The sequence below is a fragment of the Thunnus maccoyii genome, chromosome 7 (assembly GCF_910596095.1).
Source record: "Thunnus maccoyii chromosome 7, fThuMac1.1, whole genome shotgun sequence".
In the NCBI taxonomy this organism is placed as follows: domain Eukaryota; kingdom Metazoa; phylum Chordata; class Actinopteri; order Scombriformes; family Scombridae; genus Thunnus; species Thunnus maccoyii.
The window spans coordinates 33400552-33417540 of record NC_056539.1 but is presented as its reverse complement, the minus strand read 5'-3'; the positions used below and the strand labels follow the sequence as shown (position 1 = coordinate 33417540).

The following is a 16989-nucleotide window of genomic DNA, read 5'->3' as shown; positions in this document are numbered from 1 at the left end:
CATTACTGAGTGTCTCAGATATATTAGTGTGCACAAATATGAAGAAAAGTAAATTACATCACTATTAGTTTGTGTTTATATATTATATAAACCATATGGTGACTTACCAGCCTTGATCTTAGTTCTTGGTCCAGTGAAGAGCAAACTGAACCTTCAGGTTAGCAAGGTTAACTTAACTAGCTTTGCTGTTTATCTAGAACCTGCTATTACTGTCTCACTGCTATTCTTTTATTATGTTTTGACTGCTAAAATAAAAGATTCGCTAACTTGAACTTTAAATCACTCTTGAATTTAGGCTTAACTGCAACAATAACATATTTGCTAACATTTCTTAGTTTAGCTACTAAAGCAAACTATTAACATCCTAAACTTAACTGTCTTAACTGCTAAAATAAACAATTAGCTAACCTGAACTTAACTGTCTTAACTGTTAAAACAGTTAACTAACCTGACCTTAACTTAAAATAAACAGTTAACTAACCTGACCTTAACTTAAAATAAACAGTTAACTAACCTGAACTTGACTGTCTTAACTGCTAAATTAAACAGTTAGCTAACCTGAACTTAACTGTCTTAACTGCTAAATTAAACAGTTAGCTAACCTGAACTTAACTGTCTTAACTGCTAAAATAAACAGTTAGCTCACTTGAACTTAACTGTCTTAACTGCTAAACTAAACGTTAGCTAACATGAACTTAACTGTCTTAACTGCTAAAATAAACAGTTTGCTAACCTGAACTTAACTGTCTTAACTGTTAAAACAGTTAACTAACCTGAACTTAACTGTTAAAATAAACAGTTAACTAACCTGACCTTAACTTAAAATAAACAGTTAACTAACCTGAACTTGACTGTCTTAACTGCTAAAATAAACAGTTAGCTAACCTGAACTTAACTGTCTTAACTGCTAAAATAAACAGTTAGCTAACCTGAACTTAACTGTCTTAACTGCTAAAATAAACAGTTAGCTAACCTGAACTTAACTGTCTTAACTGCTAAAATAAACAGTTAGCTCACTTGAACTTAACTGTCTTAACTGCTAAACTAAACGTTAGCTAACATGAATTTAACTGTCTTAACTGCTAAAATAAACAGTTTGCTAACCTGAACTTAACTGTCTTAACTGTTAAAACAGTTAACTAACCTGAACTTAACTGTTAAAATAAACAGTTAACTAACCTGACCTTAACTTAAAATAAACAGTTAACTAACCTGACCTTAACTTAAAATAAACAGTTAACTAACCTGAACTTAACTGTCTTAACTGCTAAAATAAACAGTTAGCTAACCTGAACTTAACTGTCTTAACTGCTAAAATAAACAGTTAGCTCACTTGAACTTAACTGTCTTAACTGCTAAACTAAACGTTAGCTAACATGAACTTAACTGTCTTAACTGCTAAAATAAACAGTTTGCTAACCTGAACTTAACTGTCTTAACTGCTAAAATAAACAGTTAACTAACCTGAACTTAACTGTTAAAATAAACAGTTAACTAACCTGACCTTAACTTAAAATAAACAGTTAACTAACCTGACCTTAGCTGTCTTAACTGCTAAAATAAACCATTAGCTAACCTGAATTTAACTGTTAAAGTAAACCATTAGCTAACCTGAACTTAACTGCCTTAAGTGCTAAAACAAACTAAAGCTAACCAGAATCAAACTTTATTAACTTTACCGCTAATATTGGCTAAACTCTTTAAACCACTAAACTGGCAGAAAAGGTAACGTGGAAGACACAGAGGCATAATTTTATAAAATTACGGCTAACATTTCAGTAAATAACTACCAACCTCCACATCCAGCAGACACGGAGCAACATGATCATCCCATTGGAGTCGTGTTTGTGTCCATCTGATGAATCTTAGTCTGATATTTACTCTTCTTTTCTCTTTAACTGCTAACGGTAGTTGTTTCATTATCTTCTCCAGCTTTGTCTGCTGTCTGGTTAAGAGACGGTTTTATAAACATGACGTGCAGCCATACAGCTGCAGATTTGGTGTTAATGCTCAGTGTTTTCAAAAATATCACTAAGTAGTATATATCAGGAGATATGTAACTTCTATTGCAGATGATTTATTATCTGTGTGCAAACGGTATCAAATAAAAACATTTGTATTTTTAATGTCACTCTCAAATATGAAAAAATATTGCACTGGATTAATTACCTGTTTAAATGACACCAATTTCCTAGAATGTAACTGTTTGTTTGGTCAACATGTATACATTAATAACGTGTATGCCAGATTTACCTTCATGTAATCTAATTTAATGCATTTACAAGAAGAACAAATAAAAACTTAAATAATGAGATGTTTATGCTGTATTGTTAATAGAGAAAATGACTGTGTGTGAATGTGATGTGTGTGTGAAATTACTCCCTTGTTCACTATATATTGAGATTTTGGCAGAGATGAAGCAAAAGTAATGTGTAGAATTTAAAAATAAAATAGCATGAAGTGAATATAAAGCAGTTTAGATATCTCAGTGTCTGTGTATGTGTGTAAAATCAATGTTATTACCAAATGTGTTCCTGAATATAAGTGAGGATATATATCATTCTTACATAAAGTATGTTTCAGGTGCTGGTCATTCATTCAGCTCCCAGTAGGAGGCAGTGTTGGGTTTCTGGGTTTTATCTACTGGTTTAACTTGAAGAGGACAGTTGACTGAAATCAGGACAGATGTTAGATGTTTTTATTTTATTTATTAATTTTTTTCTGATTCTACTTAAAGTTTCTACTCACCTGCTCCCTGACTGCAGCTGACTCTTCCTGCTGGCACTTTCCTCAGTTTCTGTATTTCAAAAAAAAAAAAAAAAAAAAAAAAAAAGAAACAAAGAATTGATGAACTACAAACAGCAACATTTACATCTTCCAAGCAACTATCTTTAATTAAGTAATGTTGTGTTGCAGATAAGGATAAAAGATGCCTGGTTGTCTTCAAGTTTTGTTGACTTCTATACTTTTTAAATGATATCTGCAATTACACACAAAATCAGAATATATATAGGCATCATTTCTGTGTCTCTCATTCCTGCGGTGTCACAGTAAAGTATATATATACATATACATATATATACTCACATCCTTCTTTATGCAAAGGTAGAACACTGGCTATCTCCCAAAGGTCAGGGATGCTTTCTGTTACCACAGTCACATTAAAAATATAAGTTAAGCATTCAACTGGTAATGTAGCTACTAATAATAATAATAAAAGCTCTTTAGGGGGTTCGGTGAGCTCCACGTTAAGAGATTTACACACATTCAGGTGACATCTATCGTTTTTGAAAAGATGTGGACGGTTCAACAAACAAAATCCCTCAAAATTCACAAATATCCCATCAGCTTAAAACTGATGTTGACAAGTTGGGGTGAAGGAAGAGGAAGTGAAGACATTCCCACTGCCAGTGAAACCAGTCTTCTCCCTTTCAGTCCCAGTTTTAGTTTCAGCGACCTACTGAACAGTAAATCAGATTACTACACTCTACTCCTGCTGCGCTATCGATGGCTCCATGTCCTGCTAGCAAAAGTGTGTTTGACATAAATAAAGAAGGTGAAACTCACCTGTGACATTTACATTCATTAAAGTTTACTGCTGGAACCAAGAAAAGACGTCTAGTCAACTACATTTAATTGAAAGTTTTTTAGATTATAACATTTATTTTAACAGCATTTGATGACTATATTTTCAACCTTTAACCTCACAGAGGGGAAATCCTTTACGCAGGTTCACAAGTGGCTGCAATTATTTTCACTGTGAAAAAAGTCACTATATTTAATACATGTTGTGCTGGGTGACAGTGTAATAAGTTACTTTTTTTACTTATTACTCCTTTAAAAAGTAAAAATATTACTTTACTTATTACTTGGTATCAAAAGCAATTAGTTATGTTACTCATTATATTACTTCCAGCCCAAAGTTGACGACTGACAACAATGTTCTTTACATCTTTGACTGAAAAACTCAAAATAATGATGATACGTCCAGCTGTTGAAAGTATCTCATCCTCATCCTCATCCTCCATCCTTCATCCTCATCCTCATCCTCATCCTCCATCCTCATCCTTCATCCTCATCCTCATCCTCATCCTCATCCTCATCCTTCATCCTCATCCTCATCCTTCATCCTCATCCTCATCCTCATCCTTCATCCTCATCCTCATCCTCATCCTCATCCATCATCCTCATCCTTCATCCTCATCCTCATCCTTCATCCTCATCCTCATCCTCATCCTCATCCTTCATCCTCATCCTCATCCTCATCCATCATCCTCATCCTCATCCTCCATCCTCATCCTCCATCCTTCATCCTCATCCTCATCCTCATCCTCCATCCTCATCCTTCATCCTCATCCTCATCCTTCATCCTCATCCTCATCCTCATCCTTCATCCTCATCCTCATCCTTCATCCTCATCCTCATCCTCATCCTTCATCCTCATCCTCATCCTCATCCTCATCCATCATCCTCATCCTTCATCCTCATCCTCATCCTTCATCCTCATCCTCATCCTCATCCTTCATCCTCATCCTCATCCTCATCCTCATCCTTCATCCTCATCCTCATCCTTCATCCTCATCCTCATCCTCATCCTTCATCCTCATCCTCATCCTCATCCTCATCCTCATCCTCATCCATCATCCTCATCCTCATCCTCCATCCTCATCCTCCATCCTTCATCCTCATCCTCATCCTCATCCTCCATCCTCATCCTCATCCTCCATTTAGCTTTTTGGCTGGTAGCTGTCGTGACCTGCCGCACGTACACATCATCATAAGATAACCTACCTGTGACTGTAATATAATGATTTATAATCCTTTACACTACTTGTTACTGGGGACAGTAATATTATTACTGTAACACGTTACTGCGCAACACTGTTACATGTAACATTGAATGTAAATCTTTAAATGGTTTCTTTTTTATTTATTTTATATAAATGTATATAATTTAGAAATTACAGGATTATTTAGGAACTGCGAGGCTTCATCAACAGATACAAATACATAGTTCTGAGGGAAAAAAAATACAAAAATATCTAAAAAAAAAAGTGTGTTTGACAAAAAAGTAGCTCACCTGTGACAAAAAATAATGTTTAAAAATAAATAAATTATAAAAATCTATAATAATGTATTAATATTGACAGTTAAGTGAATTATTACAGTGATTGTCTGCAGATAAACAAGAAGCTTGTAACAACGTTTTCAACATAAATTCCCGTCGGCATGTTGACGCATCAATCAGCCAAACGCCATCAGGATCCTGTCAGCGGAACGAGCCTCGACACGTTTCTCCAATTTATCCCCAAAATCCAATAACTTACCCAAATATGTGCATTTCACTTCCTTCCTCTTGCTAACCAGAGAGAGAGAGAGAGAGAGAGAGAGAGAGAGAGAGAGAGAGAGAGAGAAAGAAAAGACCTGATTGTCAACATCTGTTTTCCCTTTCCCCTCCTCTTTGTGGAGCACGGCGGCGCCCGTGGGCGTCGCAGCAGCAGCAGCAGCAGCAGCACCCTGCCACCCAGCGCTGCATCCATCCACCCGCCCGCCCCGTCCGTCCCACTGAAGCTCAGTGAAGCCAAAGTGTCCACATGAAGACACATTCACAGGAACGCTTCCCCAAGTAGCTCGCCAGCTGTCCTTCCACCGCCACAGTCACCACATCAGCCATATTAAATGACCCTTTTGTCTTTTTTTTTGTGTGTGTGTTGTTGTTGTTCTCCTCCTCCACACTCTGTCCAGAAGATCTTGTTCGAGTCGTCTCCTGTGTATTTTCTTGTTGTTCTTCCTCTAATTTTAAATGTTTAGCATCTGCACTTGCAGAACATTAGAGGATCGCTCAAACGGAGCATTTGACAAAAGCCAGGAAGCCTCCGCTCCAAACAAGAGTGTTTGTTTTCATGCATTTTCCCTCTTGTCCTGATTGCTGTCAGATGCCTTTGTGTTCCAGGTGGTTGAGACTGCAGAGGGAGAACCACACAGAGAAATAAATACCATACATCCTCCTTTATTTCTGCTGCTGTCAACATATATATTGTACAGTATGAAGTGTAAATAGGCCAAATAGCTTTGAAATGCACAACAGGAACTGATTACGCTCAGGGGCTGCTGAGGAATTGGGACCATCTGACACAGAAAGTGAATGAGATCAGAGGGAGAAGATTCACTGGTTCACTGGACTGAATCTGAGCTGTTTAACCTCCTTGATGTGTTTTCTTGTGTTTTTGATTCTGGCTGAATCTCCTCGTTGACCCACGATCCAGAGAACACTAATGCTGCTGGTGACAAGAACATGTCATTTGTAATTTCCTGTGAGATGTGACTTAACTGCGTTCGTGCTGGAGCTCTGCAACACCGAGGTGACACTTTGAAGGAATGTTCAGAGAACATTTTTACAGGCGTTCACAGTCTGAGGGTTTGAGAACCAACACATATCAGAAAACAGACTATAAGAGTAAGACTGTATCCAGACTGAAAACAGCCCTGTGTTAAAACAATGCAAGGGGCTGCGATGTTTAAAGGGGAAATATTCTGCACATTTCCAGCTCTATGTTTATATTCTGGGGCTCTACTGGAATATCTTTGCATGATTTCCAGTTAAAAACTCCTTATTTATCTTCTACTGGTCCTTTATGCAGCCCCTCAGTTCAGCCTCTGTCTGAAACAGGCCGTTTTAGCTCCTGTCTCTTTAAGGCCCCGCCTCCTGATGAGCCCACTCTGTTCTGATTGGTCAGCTTCAGGAAGCTTCCTCCAGCTCCGGAGGCTACGTAAACAAATTATAGTAGCAGGATTTCACTTCTTTTTCTCCTTCTTTACTCCAAATGTCAACTTCTCAAATCCATCTGTACATGTTGGAGCTGAACAACACATGGAAACACCTTAGCAACCACCTTAGCAACCAAAGCTACAGAACTGATGGCTGTTTGTGTCTATGTCTGTTGCAGCATGGCCGCAGCAGAGCGCGTCCATTATAATAAACTGAAGAGGGCGTAGTGCTGCTCATCTGTAGTTTTATGCAGCTGGTCTACTGCAATCTGTTTCAAATGATAATATAATAATAAAATATAATAATAAAAAATAAATACCTCATTGTTCCAGAGGCAAAGCGACGCAGCAGTGCAAGCTGTGTGTTTGTTTTTTACATTGCACATTAAAATAAATCAATCAAATCAATGTGTATCTATGATCCTGTAATTAAAACGATCTAGTTAATTAATTCAGTATCAGTTCATATGGCCAACGTTTCCAAACCTGCATCACCAACTGCTTTATCACTCGGAAAAAATCAATATGCACGCAGTGATGCTGATCATCTATATGATAACCCTACACTCGTCAACACACAGCTGAACGCACTTATGAAAATAAATTTACAGCACACAAGTAGACAGGTCCTATTTTTGTAAAACTTTAAGTGACAAATGCTTTACTTACACATTTTCCAAAGTATCCTACTTGAAATCTCCTCAGAAAACATGGCTGGCACGAAACCACAGCTACAAAGATGGAGTCTGTAGCAGGTAAGAACCCGCTCTGCCTCGCCGTCGTGATGCGTCGCGTATATTTCAGCTGTTGTAGTAGCTGATGTCTGCGAGTACGTAAATCTATGCACCGATCCAATAACACATAATTTATTAAAAAACTTTAAAGTAGTTTCACATCCAGATAAAAGTTCTTCTTTGCTGCTCCAAAACTATTGATCTCCGGTAATTAGTGTAACGTTAGCCGTTAGCTATCTTACACTGGAGAGTCCCACCAGTAAAAAGGCAACGTGTCCAGTATGCAAGGCTTTGTTTCGAGGGGTGCCACTAGTGGTGCCAATTTCAACACCAGTAATCTTATAAAGCATTTGAAGACACATCACACCAAAGATAGAAATAATATTATATCTATACAGGGTTAATAGTATACAGCTGTTCAATTTTTTCTTTAACGCAACAGTATCTGATCGGTACTCTGCATCGGCTGATATGTAAGTTCAGGAATCGAAATCAGTATCGGGAAGGAAAAAATGGTGTTTGGACATCTTTAGTTTGTCGTGTGGGTGTTGATTGACAGTCCGAGTCCGACTGTTGTCACAGTATTTCAGCTTGGGTCCGAGACGCCACCCTGCACTCCTGTATGTAGGAGGTCCTGACTCCAAACAGAAAAGATGGCGTCAACTATAAGCTCCAACTCTCGCCTTCAAAACGGGTGACGTCACATCTCACTGACGTCCATCTTTACATACAGGCTTATGTGTGCACACTGTGATGAGGCTTTGTGTTACGGGGTAACGTTTATATAGTTTATATAAGTACATTTCCCAATTTCACTTTGAAACATCGACAGAGAAAAAAAAGAAAATGTCAGACCACTGAAGATTTGTGGTGTGAAACAAGCTTCAGTAAAATCATCCTCACTGTTGAGGTAAGACGGTACCATGATGAGGACAGAGCACTGACAGTAATGTTACTGATAAGAGACGTACAAAGTCAGCTGAAGCTACTTCCAAAGCACACTGACTCTGCAACATGAGGAAACTATAATCAAATATATTTATATATTTATATTTATATTTCATCGTCCTCAGGGGATGAAAAGCAGCACATTGCTCAGTTTCTCGTTATAATAAGAAGCCTTTCCATCTCATCATATTTTTATATCATACTGAATTATCTCATTAAAACAATAAACTTTTCTTGTCATAACATCATAAGTTGGTGTGTTGATATAACAAGAAAACTTACTAAATTACTGTAGTATTAGTAATAAGTAGTAGTAAGACATATATGTCATAACGTCACTCCGAGTTACTGTATTTAAGAGACGAACGCTCCAATGTACGGATCTTTCCTGTGTGTCCTGAACGCAGCCTGCAGGCAGTAATAAGGACCTGCTGGACACGTGCTCCAACGATTAGAAACACACGCAGATCATCCAGGCATCTGGTTTACTGAGCAGGAGAAAGAAATCAGTGCAATAATGACTTCATTGTTCTCCAACAGAGAAGAAAACATCTCTGCTGTCAGCTGCAGACGCTGCTGCTCATCTACATCTGGACACTGGAGGCCCGACGATGAATTAAAGGACGACGGCTTCCATAATCGATTGATCATCTCAGTCGTTTATCAGGTGATCATACAAATACCAAAGAGGGGAAAGTGTGCTGGCTGCCATTTGAAACTGGAATCATTACAAGAACAGAGGTGTTGATACCAAAAAATATATATTTTTATCAATACTTTACTATGAGAAATATAAACATAACAAAACTATACAAATAATGAATAAACACAAATAAAAAGAGAGGAAAATAAACATATAGTGCATTATATAATATATAGGGAACAATATCAGACACAGCCATGAACTAATTTTGATGTCATATATATGATTTTAACAGCCACCTGCCAGCCAATCAGAGATCAGGGGCCTCATTTATAACGTTCCTTATGCACAAAAGAAGCTGTTTGCCACTTTCTAAACAATCTTTGGGATTTATGAACAAACAGACAGGAGAGTGTTTGGTTCTCATGTGTACACACATAAACTGGAGAAATGAGAAACTACGACTCCGATGACAGAAAAATGAAACGTGAGAAACGGTGTGAAACTGATACGATTGTGTAAAATAAATTGAAATATTAACTCTCACGTATTATATGAAGAGTTCACTTGCAAAAAAAAAAAGATCAAATAAACAAACAGCTGTTTGATTGATACTGTCTGGAGTGCACACACAGAAAAACATGATTCAGGATGATAATATACAAACTGAGAGGAAATCCGTTGCTGCCGTGTGCTGGTGTGTAGATGTGATGTGACACTTGTAAAAACACGACGTATGGATAAACATAACACCATTTATTAAGTAGATCTTTCAGTGCACAGCTGATCAGAATCAGAAGCACATATGCAGCAGTCTTAGATGTACACAAAAATACACAAAACTTAAGTAATCCTAAAATAATATAAAAAAAGAATGAATTCACAAAAGAAAAATGTTAAATATATTCTGGGTGAGAGGAGCAGCTGACAGGTTTAAATTTTAAATATTAAACAGAAGGGAATGGGATGGATGTGCAAGATATTGATCAAGAGGAGGCTACACAGTATATAGTGTTACTAATAGTAAAATAATAAGAGTTGCAAAGATTATTTCTTATTTCTTTTAAGTTCTTGGCAACTTGCATCTGTGATGAAACGGCTGCTGGAGGGTTGAGAAGCAAGAGGAAACGCAGCGACTAAAAACAATAATGTCTCATATGTTTGTGTTAATAAATGTTTACACACAACTTGAAGACATTTGGTTTACTCTCTTTTCAGACTCTCTTTTCTTTTTCATCTTCCATCTCTGTCACTTCTCAGGAGGAATTCACCAATAATTCGCTCATCAAGGGTGCTGAGCTCTGGTTTCCCCTCTCCCCACCCGCGGCACAAACTCTCTACTTATAAAGCCTGTTTGGTGTTTGTAAAGCCGACACTGAGTCCAGTAAACAATATATTTTTTCTTGCCTCAACCTCCCCAACAAGAACCTAAAGTTTCCCCACACGAACAGCACAAAAGTAGCTGCCTGAGCTAGCGTTAAGCTAGCGGTAAGCTAGCGGTAAGCTAGCTGAACATATCTTTGCACCAATGACGGTCTTTTTAATCCGATATCTGCGCTGCTGCCGGGTCACATGACCTCCTCGAATATGTGAACGTGGGCAGGCTGTGTGAACCAATCAGGACTCAGACTTTTGACTTGTATTTACTGCAGCAGCAAGAAGAACAGGAAGTTAAGAGACAAAACAGGAAGTGGAACAGATTTTAAAAAAGGGGCGGGGCACATGAGGTCAATAAAATGTGAAGATTCCACCAATAGGAGCTCTGAACAGTAACAGTCTGTCACTGCAGAGACTCTGTGGAATAAAGTGAACCACTGAGGTTAATATATTCTAGTGGAGAGTCTCCACACAACAGAGCTGACACCTCCACTGTACAACCAGCTGCTACACTACTGCGTGTGTGTGTGTGTGTGTGTGTGTGTGTGTGTGTGTGTGTGTGTGTGTGTGTGTGTGTGTGTTGTCCTAACATATTGAATGGTGAATGTAGAGGCAGCCACAGAGCCCAGAGGGCTGGCAGACAACATGGACCTGAGTGGAGGGCTGCATGTGTGTGTGTGTGTGTGTGTGTGTGTGTGTGTGTGTGTGTGTGTGTGTGTGTGTGTAGAGAGGGTTTTGAGCGTCAGCCATGAGCACCATCTGCCTCTCCGTCACTCAGAGCCAAGACGTTCGATCAAACCGCTCGGTGGCGAGCTTGGACGCGTTTGTGAGCTCGGCTCGTTCTTCCTGCCTGGATGACGTGTTTGGAGGTTGTTGTTGTTTTTTTTTTTTATTTTGTTCATCCAGAAACACTGAAAAACAGTCGATTATCACTGAACTGCACTTCACAGCCTGAACGTTCATCTGCTGAGCTCTTCATAGAGTGTCAGCATCTCGGTCCAACAGCAAACACTTCTGTCACTGTGACAAAAGCACAACATGGATCTTAAAACCCCAGTTTATGTTTTGACATCATAAATGTAAAGTATATTCACATGCAACCTGGTTAAATATGCATCTGTATATCTGATCATTATTAACAGATACAGGCCTGTTTAACTCTCATGATTTAAGTGTATTAATGTTAAAAATTTTCTGTGATTTTTGATTTTTGGTGCATTTTTTGTTTTGATATTGAAGACTCAGAACTATCAAATTTAATACTTAAATTCAAAAGGTTCATAATTATTGTTTTGCGAGTCACAAAGGAAAAATAAAAGTAACAAATAAAAGTCACAGGTTTTGCAAATAAAGTCCAAAGTAAAGAGCAGCATGTCTGAAATCTAAACATCATGTATTCAGTCCTAAATAAATCATTGTGCATCTTTAATATCATTTTATGTTTCCAAACAGAAGGTGTTGATTTAATACATTTACATAAATAATTCATGTTTTTTTAAAATACTATTTTTTGAGCATTTTATGCCTTTTACATAGTGTCAGTATAGAGAGTGAAGTAAAAAATATTAAAAAAGAGAATATGTGATAATTACATATTTGGAGCAATAGAATATACAACAGCATGTAATACTAACATACTAATATTTACATTATAACTTGTAAATCTTAGTATCAATGGAAATTTGGGAAATGGTGTCATAAGTCTGAAAAGTTCAGGTGTTTCTGTTATTTTGTCACCTGACAAACATGTTTAATAGCAGACAAACACCTTCATGTTGCAGATTAATGAGCAGTTTGCCTGCGTGTCCTCTTCAGTTTGATTTCCCTCTGATGATTCCACGCAGCGTCCTTGAAGGCTATTTATACTCGCCGACCTTTAGCCACGTCTTAATGGATTATCAGAAGGCACTCATCAATTCTGCCGGGTGAGGGCTGACGGTCACGTTGGCGCCGAACATTAAAGTTTTGGAGTGATTTGTTCGGCGCTTTCTGCTCATAGAAAAACACACAGAGGCGGCGCAGCTCTCCTCCAAAAAAAGGCCCCGAAGACACGAGGAACGGCAGCCAAGTGACGGCGAGGCGGACGCCTGATGCCAAAAGTGCCGCGGTTCTTCCCCCTAAAACAAGATATTGTGCAATATGTGTTGGCATTTGAGCGGACAGGCGGGGCTGGTAGCCAGAGAGACCCCGGCTGTGCTGATGTCCATCTTGGCACATCACAGCCGATCAGGAAGAGTGGCGGCGAGTGGCGGCCAAGCCTGTCATCCTCATGTCCTCTGACAGCCAGGATTCCTCCTACATACACTGACAACACCCCCCTCCCCACCTCCCCCACACCCTGCTTTTTCAAAACACCCGAACCTCCCTCCTCCACCTCGTCCCCTTCCCGCCGGACCGACAGGGTTCCTCTGCGTTCACCGCCAAACACGCCGCGACGCTCTAACAGCATGTTAAAGGTTCTACATCCCTCCGCACTCCACATTCCTCTGTGTCAGCGGAGAAGAAGACGAACAAAGCAACAAAGAAGAACGTCGGTTTGGTTTCAGACAAAAAGGGTCAAAGGTCAAAGGTTGTTCAACGTATGTGGATGCTATTTCTGGTATTTTAAATAGTTATATACATCTAGAAAGTAATACATTATGAAATATGTCATATTGTGCTTTCCACATTAATGTCAGTCTAATAAAAATTAACCCTTTACAGTAAAGTCAAAGACAAACCTCCAACAGTAATCCAGTGGTTCAGAGAATTATTATTATTATAATGTTTAACCAATAGAAAGCCTCGCTGCTACTTTAAAGGGAAATAACACATATTTTTTTTTAAAAATTTGGCAACCAGTTTTAGTTCATTAACCATATGAAATTTCAGACTTTCTACAGAGGGGAGGATTAACCTTCACAGTGAATCCCATCTTATAAAAACTGAGTAAAATTCCTGTTTTTTTTCTCTTCTGTATCCTCTTAATACTGGATTATATTAGTCTTTACATGTATGTTGTTACATGTTGCTGTCATGATTTTTTTTATTGTTGTTGTTTTTTTTATGTGTGTGTGTTTTAAAAATTAACACAATATATACAAAATAAAAAAGTAGAAATGTAAATTACTGTAGTTTTGACACACTTTGACAACTCTACTTAAAAATTACATTTAGTCTTCATTGATACTTTATGATTATATTATATATATATTTTATTATCTATTATATCTAATCTATAATATTTGATTGTTCAATTCTAGCACTTTAAAAAAAACAAGAGATTACATGACGTTTGTTTTAACCTGTAAAATGTGAAGAAGAGGAGTTCACAGTGTCTTCCTCTCTGGCTGCAGGTACAACCTCCTATCAGTCAGTCAGGTAGTAGCCTGACAGGTAAAACTCAGGGCAACGAAATCCCCTTTTAATTTATAACTGGTTTATTGTGGTGAGCTCACAGTAATGACTGACAGCGACTCAGATGGGCGTTTTTATCGCCGCCTCTTTTCTGTCATCTAGATTTTTCGACAGCTGGACAGTCAGAAGAATCTGTTCAGAGAAAATCTAATAAGTCACTAAACTGTAGAAGTAATGATGACAGATAAAGGATTTGAAATGTGAGGGGGACCCGTCTCCTCCATCCCCAGGAAATGATCCTGATTCCCCTCTTCATATTTCCCTTTTAAAAGTTGACCCACATTATATATCTATGGGATATATGGGATATATGTGTAGTAAAGGCTCCTACATACTGTGATTTTTGGTTGTTCCAGACAAAGGTCGACAGTTGTGAGACAAACATTGGTCATTAAACACAAAACTGTGCTCATAGATCTCACTGTAAGACACCGATATGTCTGAAATTTCAAGTCAAATTCTCACACTGCATGAAATAATGCGACCATTTTTATATAAAGAAAAAAAAAATGGCTAAAGACTTTTTATAGTGTTGCCACATTTTCAAAACATATGAGCGGTGCAGATGGATGAAAGGAGCTGATGACAGTTTCCATCATAGTGCTACGATTCAGCCCACATTAACCGAACAATCTGACATCCTGCAGGACTGATATTATACAGATTAACACCAACATTTTATTAGACTCATTCTACACAAGATGACATGCAATAAACCTGCAGGATTGCAGTTAAATTGTAAAAGTAAATTCAATTATCTAACCAATGTGCCTCGTGGTGTATTGACTTCTGTTTCTGTTCATTTCTGTCTGTTCAGTAAAGTTATATTAACTGTAAGTAGAGAAAACTATAAAGGTAAAATGAATTTGATGTTCCCCATCTCTGTGAAAGATGCAGGACTGATGTTCTTTGTAACGACACACAGAGAGGATGAGACATCAATTAAAACACCCTTAAATCAATATTGACGGAGCTTTTTGAGGTTCTTACCCTCTCAGGCCGAAGCGGCGTCTCTGGCTTGAGAGACGGCGGCTGGCAGCGCCGCTCGACCTGGCAGCTCTGCAGCGTTTCTCCAGCCAGCACGCGAGAGCCTCGGCCAGCAGCAAGACAACAAACGCTTCGCCATAGTTTCTCTGCAAAGTGGAGCTTTCACCTGCGTCGAGAAGCCAGAAATCAGCTGCTCGCTTATCAAACGCTTGTAGAAAATCAACATGCATTTTTAATATTATGGGTGATAACAGTAAAAGATGATTGTTCTGCTCTATAGTGGGATTTGAGTATTTTTCAGTCTTCCCGCCTGCTTGTTAAATGACACACTGCTGCAGGAAAATCACACAATCAGCCTCATATACACTAACAGTTACTACCTGGAGCTGACTAAACCACCAGTGAGGGAGCTCATATATACATTCATATCAACACACAATGAGCCCAATAAATATTTGTAGTTTTCAAGAGATTTGTCCACAAATAAACACAAAATCACAGAACCAAACATCTACATAACCACTGCTTTCATTGATGTTATCTTGTCTACAGCTCTGGTCCAGACAGAGAAGCATAACGAGGCCTTGTTTGAGGTGGTCACATGATTTTTGGCGTGGTGAAGCGAGGCATCGAAACATCTTTCCACAATACTTTTGCTTTGACATCACTACCATGTAACAGAGATTCTCCATCCACAGCAAAGGTTAGATAGCTTAGAGGTTATCAACCTTTTATAACTTCAGGCCCACCTTCCCAAATAAATGAGGAATGACACAAAAAGGAGAAAAAATAAACTGGGCTGTAATAAATAAATATTCTGCTAACCCTCAGTGAGACACTTTGGGTTCTCTTGTGGAAAATAATGAGATCAAGTCGTGGTGGGACGGGTGAGAAACTGATACGCAGAGTAGCATTCCAAGTTGCTTTCAGTTTGTTCCTTGCATTTGATTTTGTGACAGTCACAATGGAAAACTCTGACTCACATAAATACGTGGTGGTGAAAGGCAACCGAAATTTGATTGCCCCATTTTGACCGAGAGGGATATTGACTGGCAGCCAGTATCCAGAATGAAGGAGGGTCAATCTGTGTGAGCTGAAGCTTCAGGCTGCTGTGTGCTGATAGTTCCATCGGTTTATTTTCCAACACAGTGGATAGAGCCATGTCTTCTTGAAGCAGCATCCACAGAGAAAGGGTCCAAAATCAGAAGGGTTCCAAGTCGTGGATCCTCTGGGACGTCTGCAAGTTTCATTTCTGTATTTCATTACAGTATTAAAACAATGAGACAAGGAACAATTAAACCACTGCTGCTGTAAAATGTTACTAAAGGAGATGGACAGCAGATGTTTACTATATTTTACCATTAACCCACAAGCCACAAAGTGTGCAGCTAGCTTACTTATGTAGCTAACGTGTCCCATTTGAGGTATCCACATAAGCTACCTAGCTTGCTTATGTGTCTAATGTTTGCTATATAAACTAGCTAATCAATGAGACCCTATGGACAGCTGCTGTTTGCTATGTTAAAGAGTTGTTAAGTGTGAGAGGACGCTGATTGCTGAAGTGTTTTTCCTCATTTCAAATGTTTCTTTAATTGATCTCCTTGATGTTACTGAACGTAGAGACTCAGGACTCTCCTGGATAATGTAACGATCCTACAGGTTTATATTCTGGCGCCAGTTTACATTATTTACACTTTGGTCTAAAATAGGTTTTCTCAACATCATAATCTTTAGCTTCTGCCCACTGTTAGCGACGCACATTACCAAATTTGAAGCTCTGTGATTGGCTGTTTGTTGCTGAAATGCACCTTTCATGTTGATCCGAACTGTAGAAGAGAGAAAACTGAGTCACTGACAGTCTGAGAGAAACACGGACGGGATTTTTAATACTGGAACCAGGGGCGCTCGAAATATCTCCCACTTCACAACGCTATCAAGGCATTAGCTAGGAATTGTTAATGGGCTAAAGTTTGCTATATAACCTGGCTAGGAAACTGTGCAGCTAGCTTGCTTATGCGGTTAATGTTTGCTTGATAAGCTAGCTAGTTAATGAGACAGCTGTTGTTTGCTGTGTTATACATTAAAACACCAGCAAAGAAACTTTGCAGCTAGTTACTTCATGTGGCTAACTACCAC

At 38.6% G+C, this 16989-nt stretch overlaps 1 protein-coding gene and 1 long non-coding RNA gene across 11 annotated transcripts in view; both read right to left on the bottom strand.

Annotated features, from left to right (window-relative positions):
- The window catches only part of nfia (nuclear factor I/A), a 194806-nt gene extending 192190 nt beyond the window's left edge, over positions 1-2616 (bottom strand). For 3 of the 10 annotated variants that reach the window (XM_042416788.1, XM_042416787.1, XM_042416800.1), the window contains exon 1: positions 1795-2616. In XM_042416788.1, the coding sequence (XP_042272722.1) occupies positions 1795-1920 (126 nt within the window). In that variant the 5' untranslated portion in view covers positions 1921-2616. Of the gene's footprint in view, positions 1-107; positions 734-1794 lie in introns of those variants that run through there. The other 7 variants (XM_042416789.1, XM_042416792.1, XM_042416799.1 and 4 more) reach the window with 5 other exon arrangements.
- Positions 2617-5804: 3188 nt separating this feature from the next.
- LOC121899816 lies at positions 5805-16262 on the bottom strand. Its single transcript, XR_006096784.1, has 3 exons — positions 15837-16262; positions 14857-15019; positions 5805-5963 (listed from the first exon to the last, which is right to left on the bottom strand). It is a non-coding gene; the product is annotated as an uncharacterized LOC121899816 (long non-coding RNA).
- Between the last annotated feature and the right edge of the window lie 727 nt (positions 16263-16989).